At 39.0% G+C, this 14,636-nt stretch overlaps 1 protein-coding gene across 7 annotated transcripts in view; it reads left to right on the forward strand.

The window, feature by feature from the left end:
• The first annotated feature begins 1,693 nt into the window (after positions 1-1,693).
• The window catches only part of FMO5 (flavin containing dimethylaniline monoxygenase 5), a 36,421-nt gene continuing 23,478 nt past the window's right edge, over positions 1,694-14,636 (forward strand). For 2 of the 7 annotated variants that reach the window (XM_081493034.1, XM_081493039.1), the window contains exons 1-4: positions 1,694-1,790; positions 1,981-2,111; positions 2,265-2,442; positions 13,852-14,040. In XM_081493034.1, coding sequence (XP_081349160.1) covers positions 2,308-2,442; positions 13,852-14,040 — 324 coding nt within the window. In that variant the 5' untranslated portion in view covers positions 1,694-1,790; positions 1,981-2,111; positions 2,265-2,307. Of the gene's footprint in view, positions 1,835-1,980; positions 2,112-2,264; positions 2,443-13,851; positions 14,041-14,636 lie in introns of all 7 variants that reach the window. The other 5 variants (XM_081493035.1, XM_081493037.1, XM_081493033.1 and 2 more) reach the window with 4 other exon arrangements.

Raw genomic sequence — 14,636 nt, forward strand, 5'->3', positions numbered from 1 at the left:
AAAGACCTACTTCTAAACATATTTTAAAGTAGTCAAAATAAGATAAGCTATGATCAGCTAAAAGCAGTTCAATGAAAGTATAAACTGTAGAGGCAGGATTTAGGCAAAGAAAAGAGAGATGAGAAATGGAAGAAGGACTTGTGACTAAATTAGATGTAAAAAATATCCTCATAAAGGAGAATTATATATGGTTACTGATGCCCAGGCCCAAAGCCAGACTGCCAGTGTACCTCCCTGCATTTTCACTTGCAAAACACACACATTATGAAGTTGCTCAGAGGATCACATGTGTCCATTCCCAATTACATCTGTTGCACCATACAAGGTAAACCCTTGAAAAAGAACCATTGGTCTGGGAAGGATACTTTTGGGGTGAGGTAAGTCAAAACCCAGTGCTGGCATTATTGGCATCAAATCATCTTCAGTAAAGTTGACTCAGGGAGTAGTACAAGGTGCACAAAGATGCATGGTATCAGCCATAACCTACCTCTCCCAGAACCCCTAACACCTGTCAAAACGGACTCCTGGGTTGAATGGACCCTGATTCTGACCCAATGTGTGAAGTCCTATATCATTACATTGGTCTTTTCTGCATGATTTGAAAAATTTGTTACTTTTTAAAAGTGGATATTTTGTGTTTTTAATTGCACAGGTAATTGTGTGAGAAAAAGAGAAAAAGTATCTTTACTTTTTTGAAATTATGTTTGTGTATTGTCCTCCCTACTAAACTCTAAGCTCCTCTAAGTAGAAAAGAATCCATTCACTCCTCACTGTACCCCAGCACCCAGGTCAGTGCATGGATATTTTAAAGTAAATTTCTATCAGTAGCATAGAACAATTTGAAGTGAAGTGAAAGTTGCTCAGTTGTGTCAGACTCTTTACAATTCGGTGGACTGTAGCCCGCCAAGCTCCTCTGCCCAAGAGATTCTCCAGGCAAGAATCCTGGAGTGGGGAAAAAAAAAAAGGATACTGGAGTGGGTTGCCATTTCCTTCTCCAGGGAATCTTCCCAACCCAGGGATTGAAGCCGGGTCTCCTGGATTGCAGGCAGATTCTTTAGCCGCTAAGCCACCAGGGAAGCCTAAACAGCAGAGGGGGCATCCCTGGGTGGGCATGAAGAATTGATGCTTTTGAACTATGGTGCTGGAGAAGACTCTTGAGAGTCCCTTGGACTGCAAGGAGATCAAACCAGTTAGCCCTAAAGGAAATCAACCCTGAATATTCATTTGGAAGGACTGATGCTGAAGCTGAAGCTCCAATACTTTGGCCACCTGATGCAAAGAGCTGACTCATCAGAAAAGACCCTGATGCTGGGAAAAATTGAAGGAAAGAGGAGAAGGAGATGACAGAGGGTGAGATGGTTGGATGGCATCACCGACTCAATGGACATGAGTTTGAGCAAGCTCTGGGAGATAGTGAAGGACAGGGAAACCTGGGGTGCTGCAGTCCATGGGGTAGCAAAGAGTCAGACACGACTGAGTGACTGAATAACAAGCATAGAACCAAAGATCCAGTTTTGGAGGTTGAGGCTGAAAGGTGGACAACGGGGCCCCGAAGTGGTTTATCAAATCTCCCGAAAGCCAGATGTCCTCCACTTAAGCTTTTGGAGCAAGACTTGCTTGGTGTTGTTGTTGACAGTTTCCCTTCCCCAGTAGGCGTCTGTCACTTTAAGACAAACACCAGGAAGTTAAAAGTGAATGGGAGAGGCGAACGAAGGACATTCCGGCTGCTGCTTGGGTCTCCCCCTGAGAGTATTTGAGAGTTTGAATATCTGCAGCTGAAAAACCAAGAGGTTGTAGGGTTAATCCTTTCTGCTTAAAGCGGGTTGGCAAGCAGGTTGGCCCACTTTTTATTCCCTCAGCGGGGGTAAAGGGCGCGGCTGAGTGGGCGGGGTGTTGGCTGAGCGGTGTGGAGCCGAACAGCCCCTCCCCATTGGCTGTTGCTGATGTTGGTATTTTGTTGCTTTATACATCTTTGAAAAGAGCCAAGATTGCAGTGTGCTCCAGATCGCAGCTGTAGGATCTGCTGGTGTTGAGGCAAAGGCGTTGAGTTCGGGTACCACAGCCGACCTCTCAGCTCTGGGTCTTGCAGCCGCAGGGCCCCCCCATCCAAGGTGTAGTAATTCCCTGTGGCTAGGAGGACACTGGTATCTGGCTTCCTCAAAGATATCTGCTGTTTCAGCCTTCATTTATTGATGCCATGGCCAAGTCTTACTAAAAGATGTTAACTGATGTGTGTTTTCTATCTTTTGTCATCCTTTTTTTAGGACAGGTTACACTGACCCAGGCCTGTGAAGATCTCTTGAGACCATGACCAAGAAGAGAATTGCTGTGATTGGGGCAGGTGTGAGTGGGCTCACGTCTATCAAGTGCTGCCTGGAAGAAGGCTTGGAGCCCCTCTGCTTTGAAAGCTCTCATGACATCGGAGGGCTGTGGCGGTTCCAGGTAAATCTCCTGGTTCCTTAATACTTGGAACTCTGGCTGTAACTAGTTGCAAAAGATATTTTATCTTGTGTCAGGAAATATGATGGGCTTCATAGTGATTCAACCTGCTAGACTTCAGCTTGCTGATTCCTTCTCAGCAACCATCACCTCAGGTTCTATGCAGGTTCCTCTTTCCTGAGGCTGGCAGCAAAAATGGGACAGAGGTATCACTGTTTTTATTTTTTTTTCTTTACTGATGATTATGAAAATGGCACAGAGATCATTTTCATTTACAGATCTTTCTTGATCTTTCTTGACTGACAGTGAAATTACATCTTGATAAGCCCATCATAAATTGAAATATCCTAAGCTTAAAATACATTTAATACACCTAACTTGGTAAAGAACCTGCCTGCTATGCAGGAGACTGCCTACAATGCAAGAGCCCACCTGCAATGCAGGAGAGGCAGGGTTTGATCCTTGGGATAGGAAGATCCCCTGGAGAAGGAAATGGCAATCCACTCCAGTACTCTTGCCTGGGAAATCCCATGGACAGAGGATACTGGTGGGCTACAGTCCGTGGGGTTGCAAGAGTTGGACACGACTTAGTGACTAAACCACCCCCTGAGCTGAAACTCCAATACTTTGGCCACCTCATGCGAAGAGTTGACTCATTGGAAAAGACCCTAATGCTGGGAAGGATTGGGGGCAGGAGAAGAAAGGGACAACAGAGGATGAGATGGTTGGATGGCATCACTGACTTGATGGACATGGGTTTGGGTAAACTCCGGGAGTTGGTGATGGACGGGGAGGCCTGGCATGCTGCAATTCATGGGGTCGCAAAGAGTCAGATACAACTGAGCGACTGAACTGAACTGAACTGAACACCATAGCTGCACCTAGCCTACCTTAAATGTGCTCAAAACACTCACATTAGCCTACACAGGCAAAATCATCTCACACAAAGCCTATTTTATAATAAAGTGTTGAATATTTTATAATTTGTTGAATACTATACTGAACATGAAAACCAGGATTATTGTAAACCAATCAGTTGTTTACCCTCCTGACTTGTGACTGGGTGGAAGCTGCCACTGCCCAGCAGCACCGGAGTATGGTATAAAATATTGCTAACCCAGGAAAAGATTAAAATTCAAAATTTGAAATATGGTGTATATTGAATTAATATTGCTTTAAAACTATTGTAAAGGCAAAAAATTACAATCATGGTAAGTAAGTTGGGGAGTGTCTGTAATAAGTTTTGCTGCTATCTGGAAGAGGGCAACAATCTCCACGGTGGCAGGGTGTAACAAAATGACAATGTGTGAAGTGGCTAGAAAATTTAGAGTGGTTACTCTTGGTCTGCATTAATCAGTAAGTGATCTAGAATATAGTTTACAGCTCCTTCCAGGAATTCCTCTTTTCAGTCTCTTCTGATCTTACTGTTTTTTTGTTTGTTTGTTTCTTTCTTTCTTCCTTCCTTTTAAAAAATTCTAGTAACTTTAAACAATGCTCTAATAATTCCAGTCCCTGAATAGGATATAAAATCTGGCCTAAAAGAATCAAAAAATTCTTTGAACTTTTTCTTTGCTTGAGAAATCAAATCAGTAGCCCTATCTTCAGAGGAGGGCGGAGGGCACGTACAACTAGGTTTTTTTTGTCCTTGCACAGATAAAGTTGTCGCTTTAACATGCACACCCAGCCCTGCAACTAACATATTAAGATATCATCTAACTTAAATGATAGTTAAGGTTATTATATGTCAAAGAATATTAACCTCCTTAACTACCTCCAAAGCAACATCCATTGGGTTTGCTTTTAAACTCACTTTTTAAAGCCAGTGAATGGTATTAATGTGTCCAGATTTGTTTCATATTTCATAAAGACAAACATAGTGTTTGCCAGCTACTTTAAAGTGTTTTCACAGCATTCCTTGGTTGAATAATAGTGCCGCTGTTTTGCATCTTCGCTCAGTCTTGGTGACAAACTCTGACAATAGTTCTTATTCAGATCTAGGGTGATACTCCTTAGCACACCACTCATGCCTCAGTCATAATCAGTCTTGGATGTGGACTGAAAAGACTGTTAATTAATATTTTGTGATCAATAGAAAATTTTATTTTAGAAACCCAGCCACAACATAGTGTAGAGTTTAAGAGCATAGTCTGGGTTCAAATCCTGTGTCTGCACCTACTAGCATTACTGTGACTTTGGGGAAAATCATTAAACCTCTCTGTACCTCTATGTTATCATCTTTAAGAAGGAGATACCCACTTCACAGAGTTATTGTGGAGGTTAAGTGAATAATTATGCCATCACTAATAACAGTGGCACAATAAGTGCTACACATCAGTTGTTATTCAGTAGGCCGAATGTGGGGCCCACACATTTGGTGTCTGGTAAGCATCCTAGGCAGGTTTGGCAACCACTGATCAGACAAGAAATCAGCTGAAGGTCCACCATCTTCCCTGATTATCAGGTTTCTAGCTTTTATCTCCAAAGTGGCTTAAACTTCTTCTCTGTTAAAAACTCAACTTGAAGTTTGTTCTGATGATACTGTTGGCAAAATTTCAACACCTTATAAACTGCTTACTTGAAAATAAATAAGCTATATTTCATCGTAATGCTCTGACTTCTGTTAAGACAGACCACATCTATGTCCATTATATATAACATATATTTTTACATATATTATACACACACACATACACATCACTATAATTCTAGGCCATGCCTGGCATGTATTAGGCACAAAACATATTTGCATTTTACAAATGAATCCTTGAGAAGGAAAATTTCTTGAGTGGCTGCTTAGACTGCCTGTGGAAATAGACCTTCATTCTCACATATTCTAGTTACACAGTTGTGAAGCCTGAGGCATTATAAACATTTGTTAATTGTAGGTTAAGCATGTTTCACATGTTGATGCTGGTTTCCTCAAACATTTCCTTTGAGATCTGCTTTTCTTTCACCTCCTTGCTTGTTATTTGGAGCCTCTTCCCCCACCCTATCCCTCTCACATTTTTATAATTTCATTGGGGGTTTCATATATAAGATCATCCCAAGCACATTGGAATTCCACTGTTGCTATGAGGTGTCCAGTAAGTCACTGGGGACTCAGGGCTTCCATTTTCTTTCTTGTAATAGGTCTCAGGGATTCAGTATACATGCCTTTCTTCTTGACCTCTTCATTAATGTTAGATCAGACAGAGGGTGAAACGTAGGTAGTGATGTGAGACATATCGCTTTAATGTTCATTACTACAGTGTTACTTTATAAACAAAGTGGCTTAAAATGATAAGTCGTTTGGGAAATGTTGAGGTTTTAATAAGTATGCAATGCTATAGAATAATTTTTAATTTTAGTTAAATTTAGTTTAATTTTAGCTAAATTTTAAAAATCTCAATGCATACCATAGCAGTGCTTCTCAAACTTGAAAATGAAAATGAATCACTGGAAATTTTGCTAAAATGTGCATTCTGATTCATTAATCTGGGGGTGGTACCAAGATGCTATATTTCAAATAAGCCCCCAAGTGATGTTGATCCTGTTGATAATTACATTTCAAGTAGTAAAGTTCTAAAGTGTAGATGTTACACAAAGATACCATATTGATACAATATAATGTAAAGTAAGGCATATTTAGTACATTTTGATTTAAAATATAAAATTAAGTAATAACCACTCTTAGATGGATAAGTGTTTTAAATTCTTAAACATATCTCCCTCCAAAAAAGACAACTAAATGGAAACAAAAGTACTTAGAAGGTTAACTATAGAGCAGTGGCTGTAAACTTTGGCTGCACACTGAACAAATCACCTGGGAACTTTAATAAACTTTAACAAATACTGCTCTCAGCCCATCCAGATTCTGGCTTTATTGGCCTGGAGTACCAATAAAACTCTCCACTAGTTATTTCTAATGCATAATCAACATGGAAACCTTTGGCCTTCAGCCTTTACCCCTGCTTTACCACGTGATAAATGAGGATGACATTGCATCTTTTAAAGGAAATCAATAATAGTTTATTGAGTAAACATTTCTGGACCTCAGACTATATTAGATGGCATGGGGAAACAGAGTTATATAACCTCCTGCTTCTGCCCTCAGGTATTTTGCAGTTTAGCTAAGAATGTGTGGAGAAAGGATTTCTGAGGTGGATAGGATAAACTCTGGTGCCCTGAGCTTTCTAGGGCCAGCACATGACCTCTTAACAGTAGATCTCAACCTTATCTACATGTTAGACAAGGAGTAATTAAAACAGTGCCTCTGGGAGAAGGGACCAGGCATTAGCATTTTAGAGCTCCCCATGTGATCCCTGTGTGAAGACAACATTGAGAACAGTCTTAAGACAGCTGGGGTCCCCTGGGATTCTGAGAGTCTGTCAAAGGAAGAGAAGGTCCACAGTGTTCTCATTCCTCCCACTGAAAGCGAGTCATTTTTCTCCGTTCTTCTGCCCTTACTATTGCCTCCGATCCCTTCAGTTTAAATCACACTACCCTATGTCCCCATTCTCTTTTTTCACATTAATTTCCTATTCAATGCAAGTCATGTGCTTAGGCAGGAAATATGATTAAGGTATGTCTGTATAGGGAAGATTATTCACTGATCGTAGAAAATACTAAAATGCAGGAGCAGAAGCTCCTTTTTCTACTCACTGACCTGATACTGCCTTGCTCTCACTTATCAAGTAGTGAGCTGACAGTAATAAGCACTACCAAGGATCCAATCAGGTGTTTAGAAAGACCTGAAGGTTTTTGTGGACATACAATATTTCATTGTCTTAATTATTTGAAAATTAATACAAATACATGATTATTGTCACATATAAGGGGTAAGATCTGTGATTCATTTAGCTCAGTGACCCCCAACAGACCTGCTGTGGAAAGCATCGGTCTACTCCTTCTACTTGGAAACTTCAAACCTTTGGAAAACAAGGACATACGTGTAATTTTTAGCATTAAGATAGTGGGTTTTTTTGTTTTGTTTTATTTTTTTATTTTGGCAGTGCTGGGTCTTGGTTGCAGCATGCAGGATCTTTAGTTGCAGCATGTTAACTGTTAGATGTGGCATGTGGGATCTAGTTTCCTAACCAGGGATCGAACCTGTGCTCTCTACTTTGGTACAGTGTGGAGTTTTAGCCACTGGACCACCAGGGAAGTCCCTAATATAGTGTTTTTATTATTTTAGAAATATCTGCTGAATGAATGAAGCCAAATTTAATAGTTAGGAATATTTCTACCCCTGCCCTCACAAACACCTTGTTCTCAAAAGGACATAACCACTAATTAATTTTTTTAATGTGCTATTATAAACAATATGTTTTAAATAAACTTCAACTTCAACTGTGTTAGGTTTACAGAATTATTAGGAAAATAGTACAGAGTTTCCATGTACCTCATGCCCAGATATTATTAACATCTTACATTAGTGTGATAACATTTGTCATAATTAATGAACCAATATTGATACATTATTATTAACTGAAGTCCATGCTTTATTCAGATTTATTTAGGTTTATTTTTCCTAATGACCTTTTCCTGTTCCAGCTGTCATGTCTCCTTAGGCTCTTCATGGCTGTGTCAGTTTCTTAGCCTTTCCTTGTTTTTGATAACCTTGACAGTTTTGAGAATCACAGGTTAGATATTTTATAGAAAATCCCTCAGTTGGGACTTGTCTGATGTTTTCATCATGGTTAGACTGGGGTTATGAATTTTTGGGAGGAAGACCTTAGAGGTAGAGTGCTATTCTCATCACATCATATCAACGTTACACTCTATCACACTTATCACACTGATTGATCTTAACCTTGACGACCTGGTTTGAAATGGTGTTTATCAGGGTTTGTCACTGTGAAGTTTCTCTTTTTTTCTCCTGTGTCATACTGTACTCTTTGGAAGAAAGTCACTATGCACAGTCCACACTTAAGGGCAAAGTTGGCTATTCTAGGCTTTTTGTCTTTCCACATAAATTTAGAACCAGTTTGTCAACATCTACAAAATAGCTAGCTGGGATATTGACTGGGACTGCATTGAATCTATAGATCAAGTTGGGAAAACTGACATCTTAACAATATTGAGTCTTCCAATCTATGAGTATAGAATATGTTTTCATTTATTTATATCTTTGATTTTCTTCTTCTGTGTTTTATATTACCTGGATATAAGTCTCATACATATTTTGATAGATTTTTACCTAAGCATTTAATTTGGGGAGTGTTATTATAAATGATATGGTTTTTTATTTCAAAGTCCAATTTTTCATTTCTGGTATATAGGAAAGCAGTTGGCTTTTGTATATTACCTCTGTAGCCTGCAGCCTTGCTATAATTGCTTATTAGTTCCAGGAATTTTAAAAAATTCTTTGGAATTTTCTACATAGACAGACAGTCATATCATCTGCAAATAAAAATTATTTTACTTATTCCTTCCCAATATGTATACCTTTATTTCCATTTCTTACCTAATTACATTAGTTAGGATTTCTAATACAGTGTTTAATAGAAGTGTTAAGAGAGGCTGTCCTGCCCTTGTTCTCAATTTTATGGGTAAATTGTCCATTTTCTCACTATTAAGTATAATGTTGTTGTGTTAGTCGCTCAGTCATGTCCTACTCTTTGCGACCCCATGGATGGTAGCCCACCAGGCTCCTCAGTTCATGGGATTCTCCAGGCAAGAATACTGGAGTGGGTTGCCATTCCCTTCTTCAAAGTATAATGTTACCTGTAAGTATTTTGTAGATGTTCTTTATCAAATTGAAGGTGTTTCCCCCTATTCCTAGTTTGCTGAAGGTTTTTATCATGAAGATGTGGTATAAATATTTCTACAAAAATAAAAGAAAAATCCTACCTCCTTAATAAATCAATTTGTTTTTCCTGCCTTCAAGTTTTATTGATTTATAATAAATAAAATATACTTATATAACAGGGGAGAGATTATACAATGTGTAATTATGTAAACAGGCATACATAATATTATATTTGGTGATTACAATGTGAATTTAATTTTGTATATTACTTTTTCCAAAATAGCATAGGCTATTTTCAGTGTTCCTTTACAGATTTCAAAATTGCATTTTTAAGTGTCTCCAAATTCAATCTCTATAATTCACTCATTAATTTATTTCAAATCATTTATTAAGCATCTACTATATATCAGGTTGGGAAGATATACACTTCCTGGAGTAGGAAATGGCAACCTACTTCAGTATTCTGTAAAATTCCATTTTCAGAGGAGCCTGGCAGGCTACAGTCCATTGGGTTGCAAAGAGTCAGACACGACTGAGTACACACACACACACACATCAGAAATACAAAAAGTAAGACACAAACTCTACTTTTGGGTACCTCACAGTCATAGTAACAAATGTAGACTACTGTGTATTCTAAGTCGCCTTGATGGCAACATGAGCTGAGAATTTTGGCAGCTTGGAGGTTGAATGGGAGCATTTAACTCAGTGGAGAGAACAAGAAATACTTCTCCAAAGAAGTGACATTTGATGGGACTCTTGAATGATTGATAAGAATTTTCCAAATGAAGAAGCAGTAGTATTACAAAAGTTTAAAGTTGTAAAAGAGTCTAGAATGTTTCAAAAACAACTTAATGACTCGGAAACTTGAAGTTAATTGAGGAAACAATAAATGAAGATAATAAGGTAGATTAGGATTGTGCAACATGCTGAGTTTTAGAATAAGAAATCTGGTTTCCCATATGGAATCAGTAGAAGCCAGTAAGCAGTGGGCTGATAGGATCTGCTTTGAAGTTAGCAGGATACTTAAGAAGTGGTGTGGAAGATAAATTCTGCATCATACTGAGATCATAATTTATTAAACCATTAGCCTATTGGAGGAGGGGCCATTTTAAGTGATTTCTAATTAATAGCTATTTTAAATAATATAAATTGAATATCTTCATGCATTTGATTTTATATTATTTTGCAATTTTCCTTACAAGTTTTTATAAGATAAAAATATCTTATTCAACTCTTTTTGAAATGAATTTGATGTATTTCATTAGTTTGTTACGCATTATGTGAAATTTACTTCTTTTTTCTATATGTACCTTTTCCAATGTAATTCAGCATACATCTATTAAATATCTACTAAGTGCTATTTATAATTTTATATACTGTGGGAAAGATCATGAATATAAGTCAAGGGGTTTACAATCAAATTGGGGAAATAAAGAATGTATAAACTATAAGACATTATGGAGGTCTCTGAATCCTAAGCTGAAAAACATGAACTATAGAAAATGGAGCAGCATCCAAAAGTTTAATTAGAGAAGAGATACAACCATAGAAAGAACACTTTGGTTGAAATTTGTAGGATAGGTTAGAAGAGACTTGAAAAGAGATTTGTGAAAACATTATTAGCAGCCAACAAGAATGAGATCCTGAAGTATGGGGCAAGGAAAGGGGAATGATCAATTCAGGATTCTGAAATTCAAAAATTCTTCTGTAAAAACCAGAGGAAGATCATCTCTAATGTGGACAAAGCCAATGAACACTCCTTTATGGCCATTGAATGCTCGGTAATACCCAACATCCAAATATCTGTTTGTTTATGGAAATAAGGTAAGACTCTCTCTGCATGATAAACAACCCTGTGTTGTTTAGTCTCTAAGTCGTGTGGACTCTTTTGCAACCCCATTAACTGTGGCCTGGCAGGCTCCTCTGTCCGTGTGATTTCCCAGGCAAGAATGCTAGGACAGATTGCCATTTCCTTCTCCAGGGGATCTTCCAACCCAGGATTTGAACCTGTGTTTTCTGCACTGGCAGGCAGATTCTTTACCACTGAGCCACCAGAAAAGCCCTAAAAAGGAAGTGCATGGGTGTGTGCTCAGTCGTGTTGGAATCTTTGTGATTCCATGGACTTCAGCCCACCAGGATCCTCTGTCCATGGGATTTTCCAGGCAAGAATACTGGAGTGGGTTGCCATCTCCTACTCCAAGAGATCTTTCCCACCCAGGGATCAAACCCACATCTCTTGCATTGGCTGGCAGATTCTTACCACTGGGTAACCTGCAAAGCCCAGAAAGGGAAAAGGGGGTCCAAATTAGTTAAGGTAATTTTCCATAATCAAAACAATTTTAAAAGGAGTTGAAAAGTCATCATGTTTGATGTTTCAGAAGGCTAATATAGCAGTCTGTATAGATACCGTATTTATCTGTATCTGGATAGATACTGTGCCATTTTATGTGATCAGTACAACACCCCTGTGTGTGTGTGCTAAGTCACTTCAGTCATGTTGAACCCTTTGCAACCCTATGGACTGTAGCCCCCCATGCTCCTCTGTCCATGGGATTATCCAGGCAAGAATACAGGTGTGGGTTGCCATGCCCTCCTCCAGGGCATTTTCCCAACCCAGGGATTGAACCTGTGTCTCTTGCGTCTCCTGCATTAGCAGGCAGATTCTTTACCACTGAGCTACCCGGGAAACACTTGAGGATTTTGCTAAAAAGGCAGGTTCCAATAAAAAGGCAGGTTCCAATTCAGTAGGTCAGGGGTGGGGCCTAAGATTCTGCATTTCTAACAATCTCCCAAGAGATACCTCTGCCTGCTAGTTCACAGATCATACTTCAGGTAGCAAGGATCTAAAGTAGCGATTCTCAAATACAGTATATTTTGTTGGGCATTAAATGGTTCTGAGACCAATGCCAGTATGCATGGGTGTGTATGTGCATGGCTGGGGGGTGGTCCCCAGACACCAACAAACAACGTTCAGATACTAGCAAGATGTCCAAGAGTTAAACTCAATTCTGATGTCTATTTATCCAGAGATAGTTTCAGATTACACAGATTGAGAGCTCAGTCCTACAAGACTGTCCCCTCAGCCCTACTGCAGACACCAAGTCATAAACTCAGGTTATTACCAGTGCTTCTGACCAACTGGCTACAGTTTGGAGATTCCAATGACCCCCTCCTTGGACTTCGGACTTCAAATGCCAGTTGTTACCAGGTTGTTACCTATACTTCTGACCAACTGGCTGTAAATCAGAAATTCCCATGACCCTTTCCTTGGGTTTGCTTAATTTGCTAGAGCAGCTCACAGAACACAGAAAACCCATTTACTCACTAGATTACCAGTTTGTTATAAAAGTATGTAGCTTGGGAACAGCCAAAGGGAGAGATGCAGAGGGAAAGGCCACTGAGCTTCCATGCTCTCTCTAGGCATGCTGCTCTCCTGATCTTTTCAGGTTCACCAACGTGCAAGCTCCCTAAATCCTAGTCTTTTGGGTTTTTATAGAGGCTTAATGACATAGGAATGATTGATTAAATCACTGGGCATTGGCTACTAATTCAACTTCCAGTCCCTCTCCCCTCCCCAGAAGTTAGGAAGGGACAACTGAAAGTTACAACCCTCTAATCACAGGGTTTGCTCCATTGGTAACCAGGCCCACCATTAGTTGCTTTCTAAGAGTCACCATACTAACACAACAAAAGACTTTAATCACTCTCAATGCTTGGGAAATTACAAGAGTTTTGGGAGCTCTGAGCCAGGAACTACGTAGAAAGACCAAATGTATATGAGAAATATATTTTGACCATCTGATGATCAAATGTATATTTCTTATAAATCACAATATCACAGACACTTAATTTATTTCATTTTTATATTATAAATAATGCTATCAACATACATTAACATAAATTTTTGTCTACAATACTGAATCTTTCCTTAAATGGCTAAGTGTCAAGGGTTTTCATATTCTTGCCACATTACTCTCCAGAAAAAATTGTACTGAGATTTTGTTTTTGCTAACACTGAGTAATTGTCTTTTAAATTAGTGAAAACAAGGTAAAACAGGAACACATAGTGGACACAATTATAAATTGTGTTTCCTGGAGAACAGTGTTGCAAATACATGAAAAACCTTGAAACTGGCACTCAGATGGGCAGTTCTCACTTGGAGTCTCTTGTCATTTTAATCAGGTGACAGCTAAGACTGGACACATACTATGACCTCTTTGCTCCCATGCTTAGAACATCAGCTGGGATAACTAGAACTTCTGGGGGCTGGCTGCACATCTCTTTATACCAAACATGCTCTTCATGTGGCTAGCTCGGGCTTCCTCACAGGATGATGGTCTCAGGGTAGCTGGACTTGTTACACAGCTGCTGACTTCTACTAGAGGAAGCTTTCTAAGACACCCAGGTGGAGGCAGCAAGACTACTTACCACTTAGTCTTGGAAGCCATTCAGTATCATTCCAACTGCATGCTGTTGGTCAAAAACAAGTCATAAAGACAACTCAGATTCAAGGGAAGAGACAGCATGAGGGTGCAAATCCTGGGAGATATAAAGGGATGTGTGTATATAACTTTTTTTTTAAATTGGCATTTCAGATAACTTTTCAAATGTTAATTGGCTGTTTATAAACTATGACCTTAATTCTCAAGCTGCTATGAATGATTTTTATTTACTGCAGGAAGAGCCTGAAGAAGGAAGGGCAAGTATTTACAAGTCAGTGATCATCAACACTTCTAAGGAGATGATGTGCTTCAGTGACTATCCCATCCCAGATCACTATCCTAACTTTATGCACAACTCCCAGGTCCTGGAGTATTTCAGGATGTATGCTAAAGAATTTGACCTTCTAAAGTACATTCGATTTAAGGTAGGGAATTTTATGGGTATCTCTGTGTTTGAAATTGTTTGCAAAGTAAATGAATAACGTGGTTTCATTTAGCAGTGCTTATGTGTAGCTTGGTTTGATATGCTCATGTATCTATCCAATAGACTGCACACTGTGTCTTCTTTCTGCCTGAAAAGTATCAGTGGGATAGTCCCTCTTCTATGTATTTTGACTACAGATCCAGGAAGCAACCTTCATTTCATTGCCTTCATTCTGTATCATTTGATTACAATAAACAAATGAGAACTAACAGATATGGGCACTTTGAAACCTTCTGGTGCCACAATTTGTTCCACAACTTGCCACTTAGCCTTTTATGCTTTTTGAAGTGTTTTCCAATGCATTTTTTATGGGATCACAACAACTCCATGAATTAGTTATTGAAAGTTATGAGAAAGCAAATAAGTTAACTCTGGTGTAGAGGAAAGAACACAATGAATTGGGAAAAAAATCTTAAGTTCTAGTCTTTGTTCTGCTACTAATCTACTTTTGACTTCAGGCAAGTAAGTTCCTCAACTTTGATGTGTCTTAGTTTTATTTGTAAAACAGGATGATTGTAGTAGATCACCTCCTTGGTT

The sequence above is a fragment of the Giraffa tippelskirchi genome, chromosome 5, assembly GCF_054371585.1.
Source record: "Giraffa tippelskirchi isolate mGirTip1 chromosome 5, T2T-mGirTip1v1.2.pri, whole genome shotgun sequence".
Taxonomy (NCBI): Eukaryota; Metazoa; Chordata; class Mammalia; order Artiodactyla; family Giraffidae; genus Giraffa; species Giraffa tippelskirchi.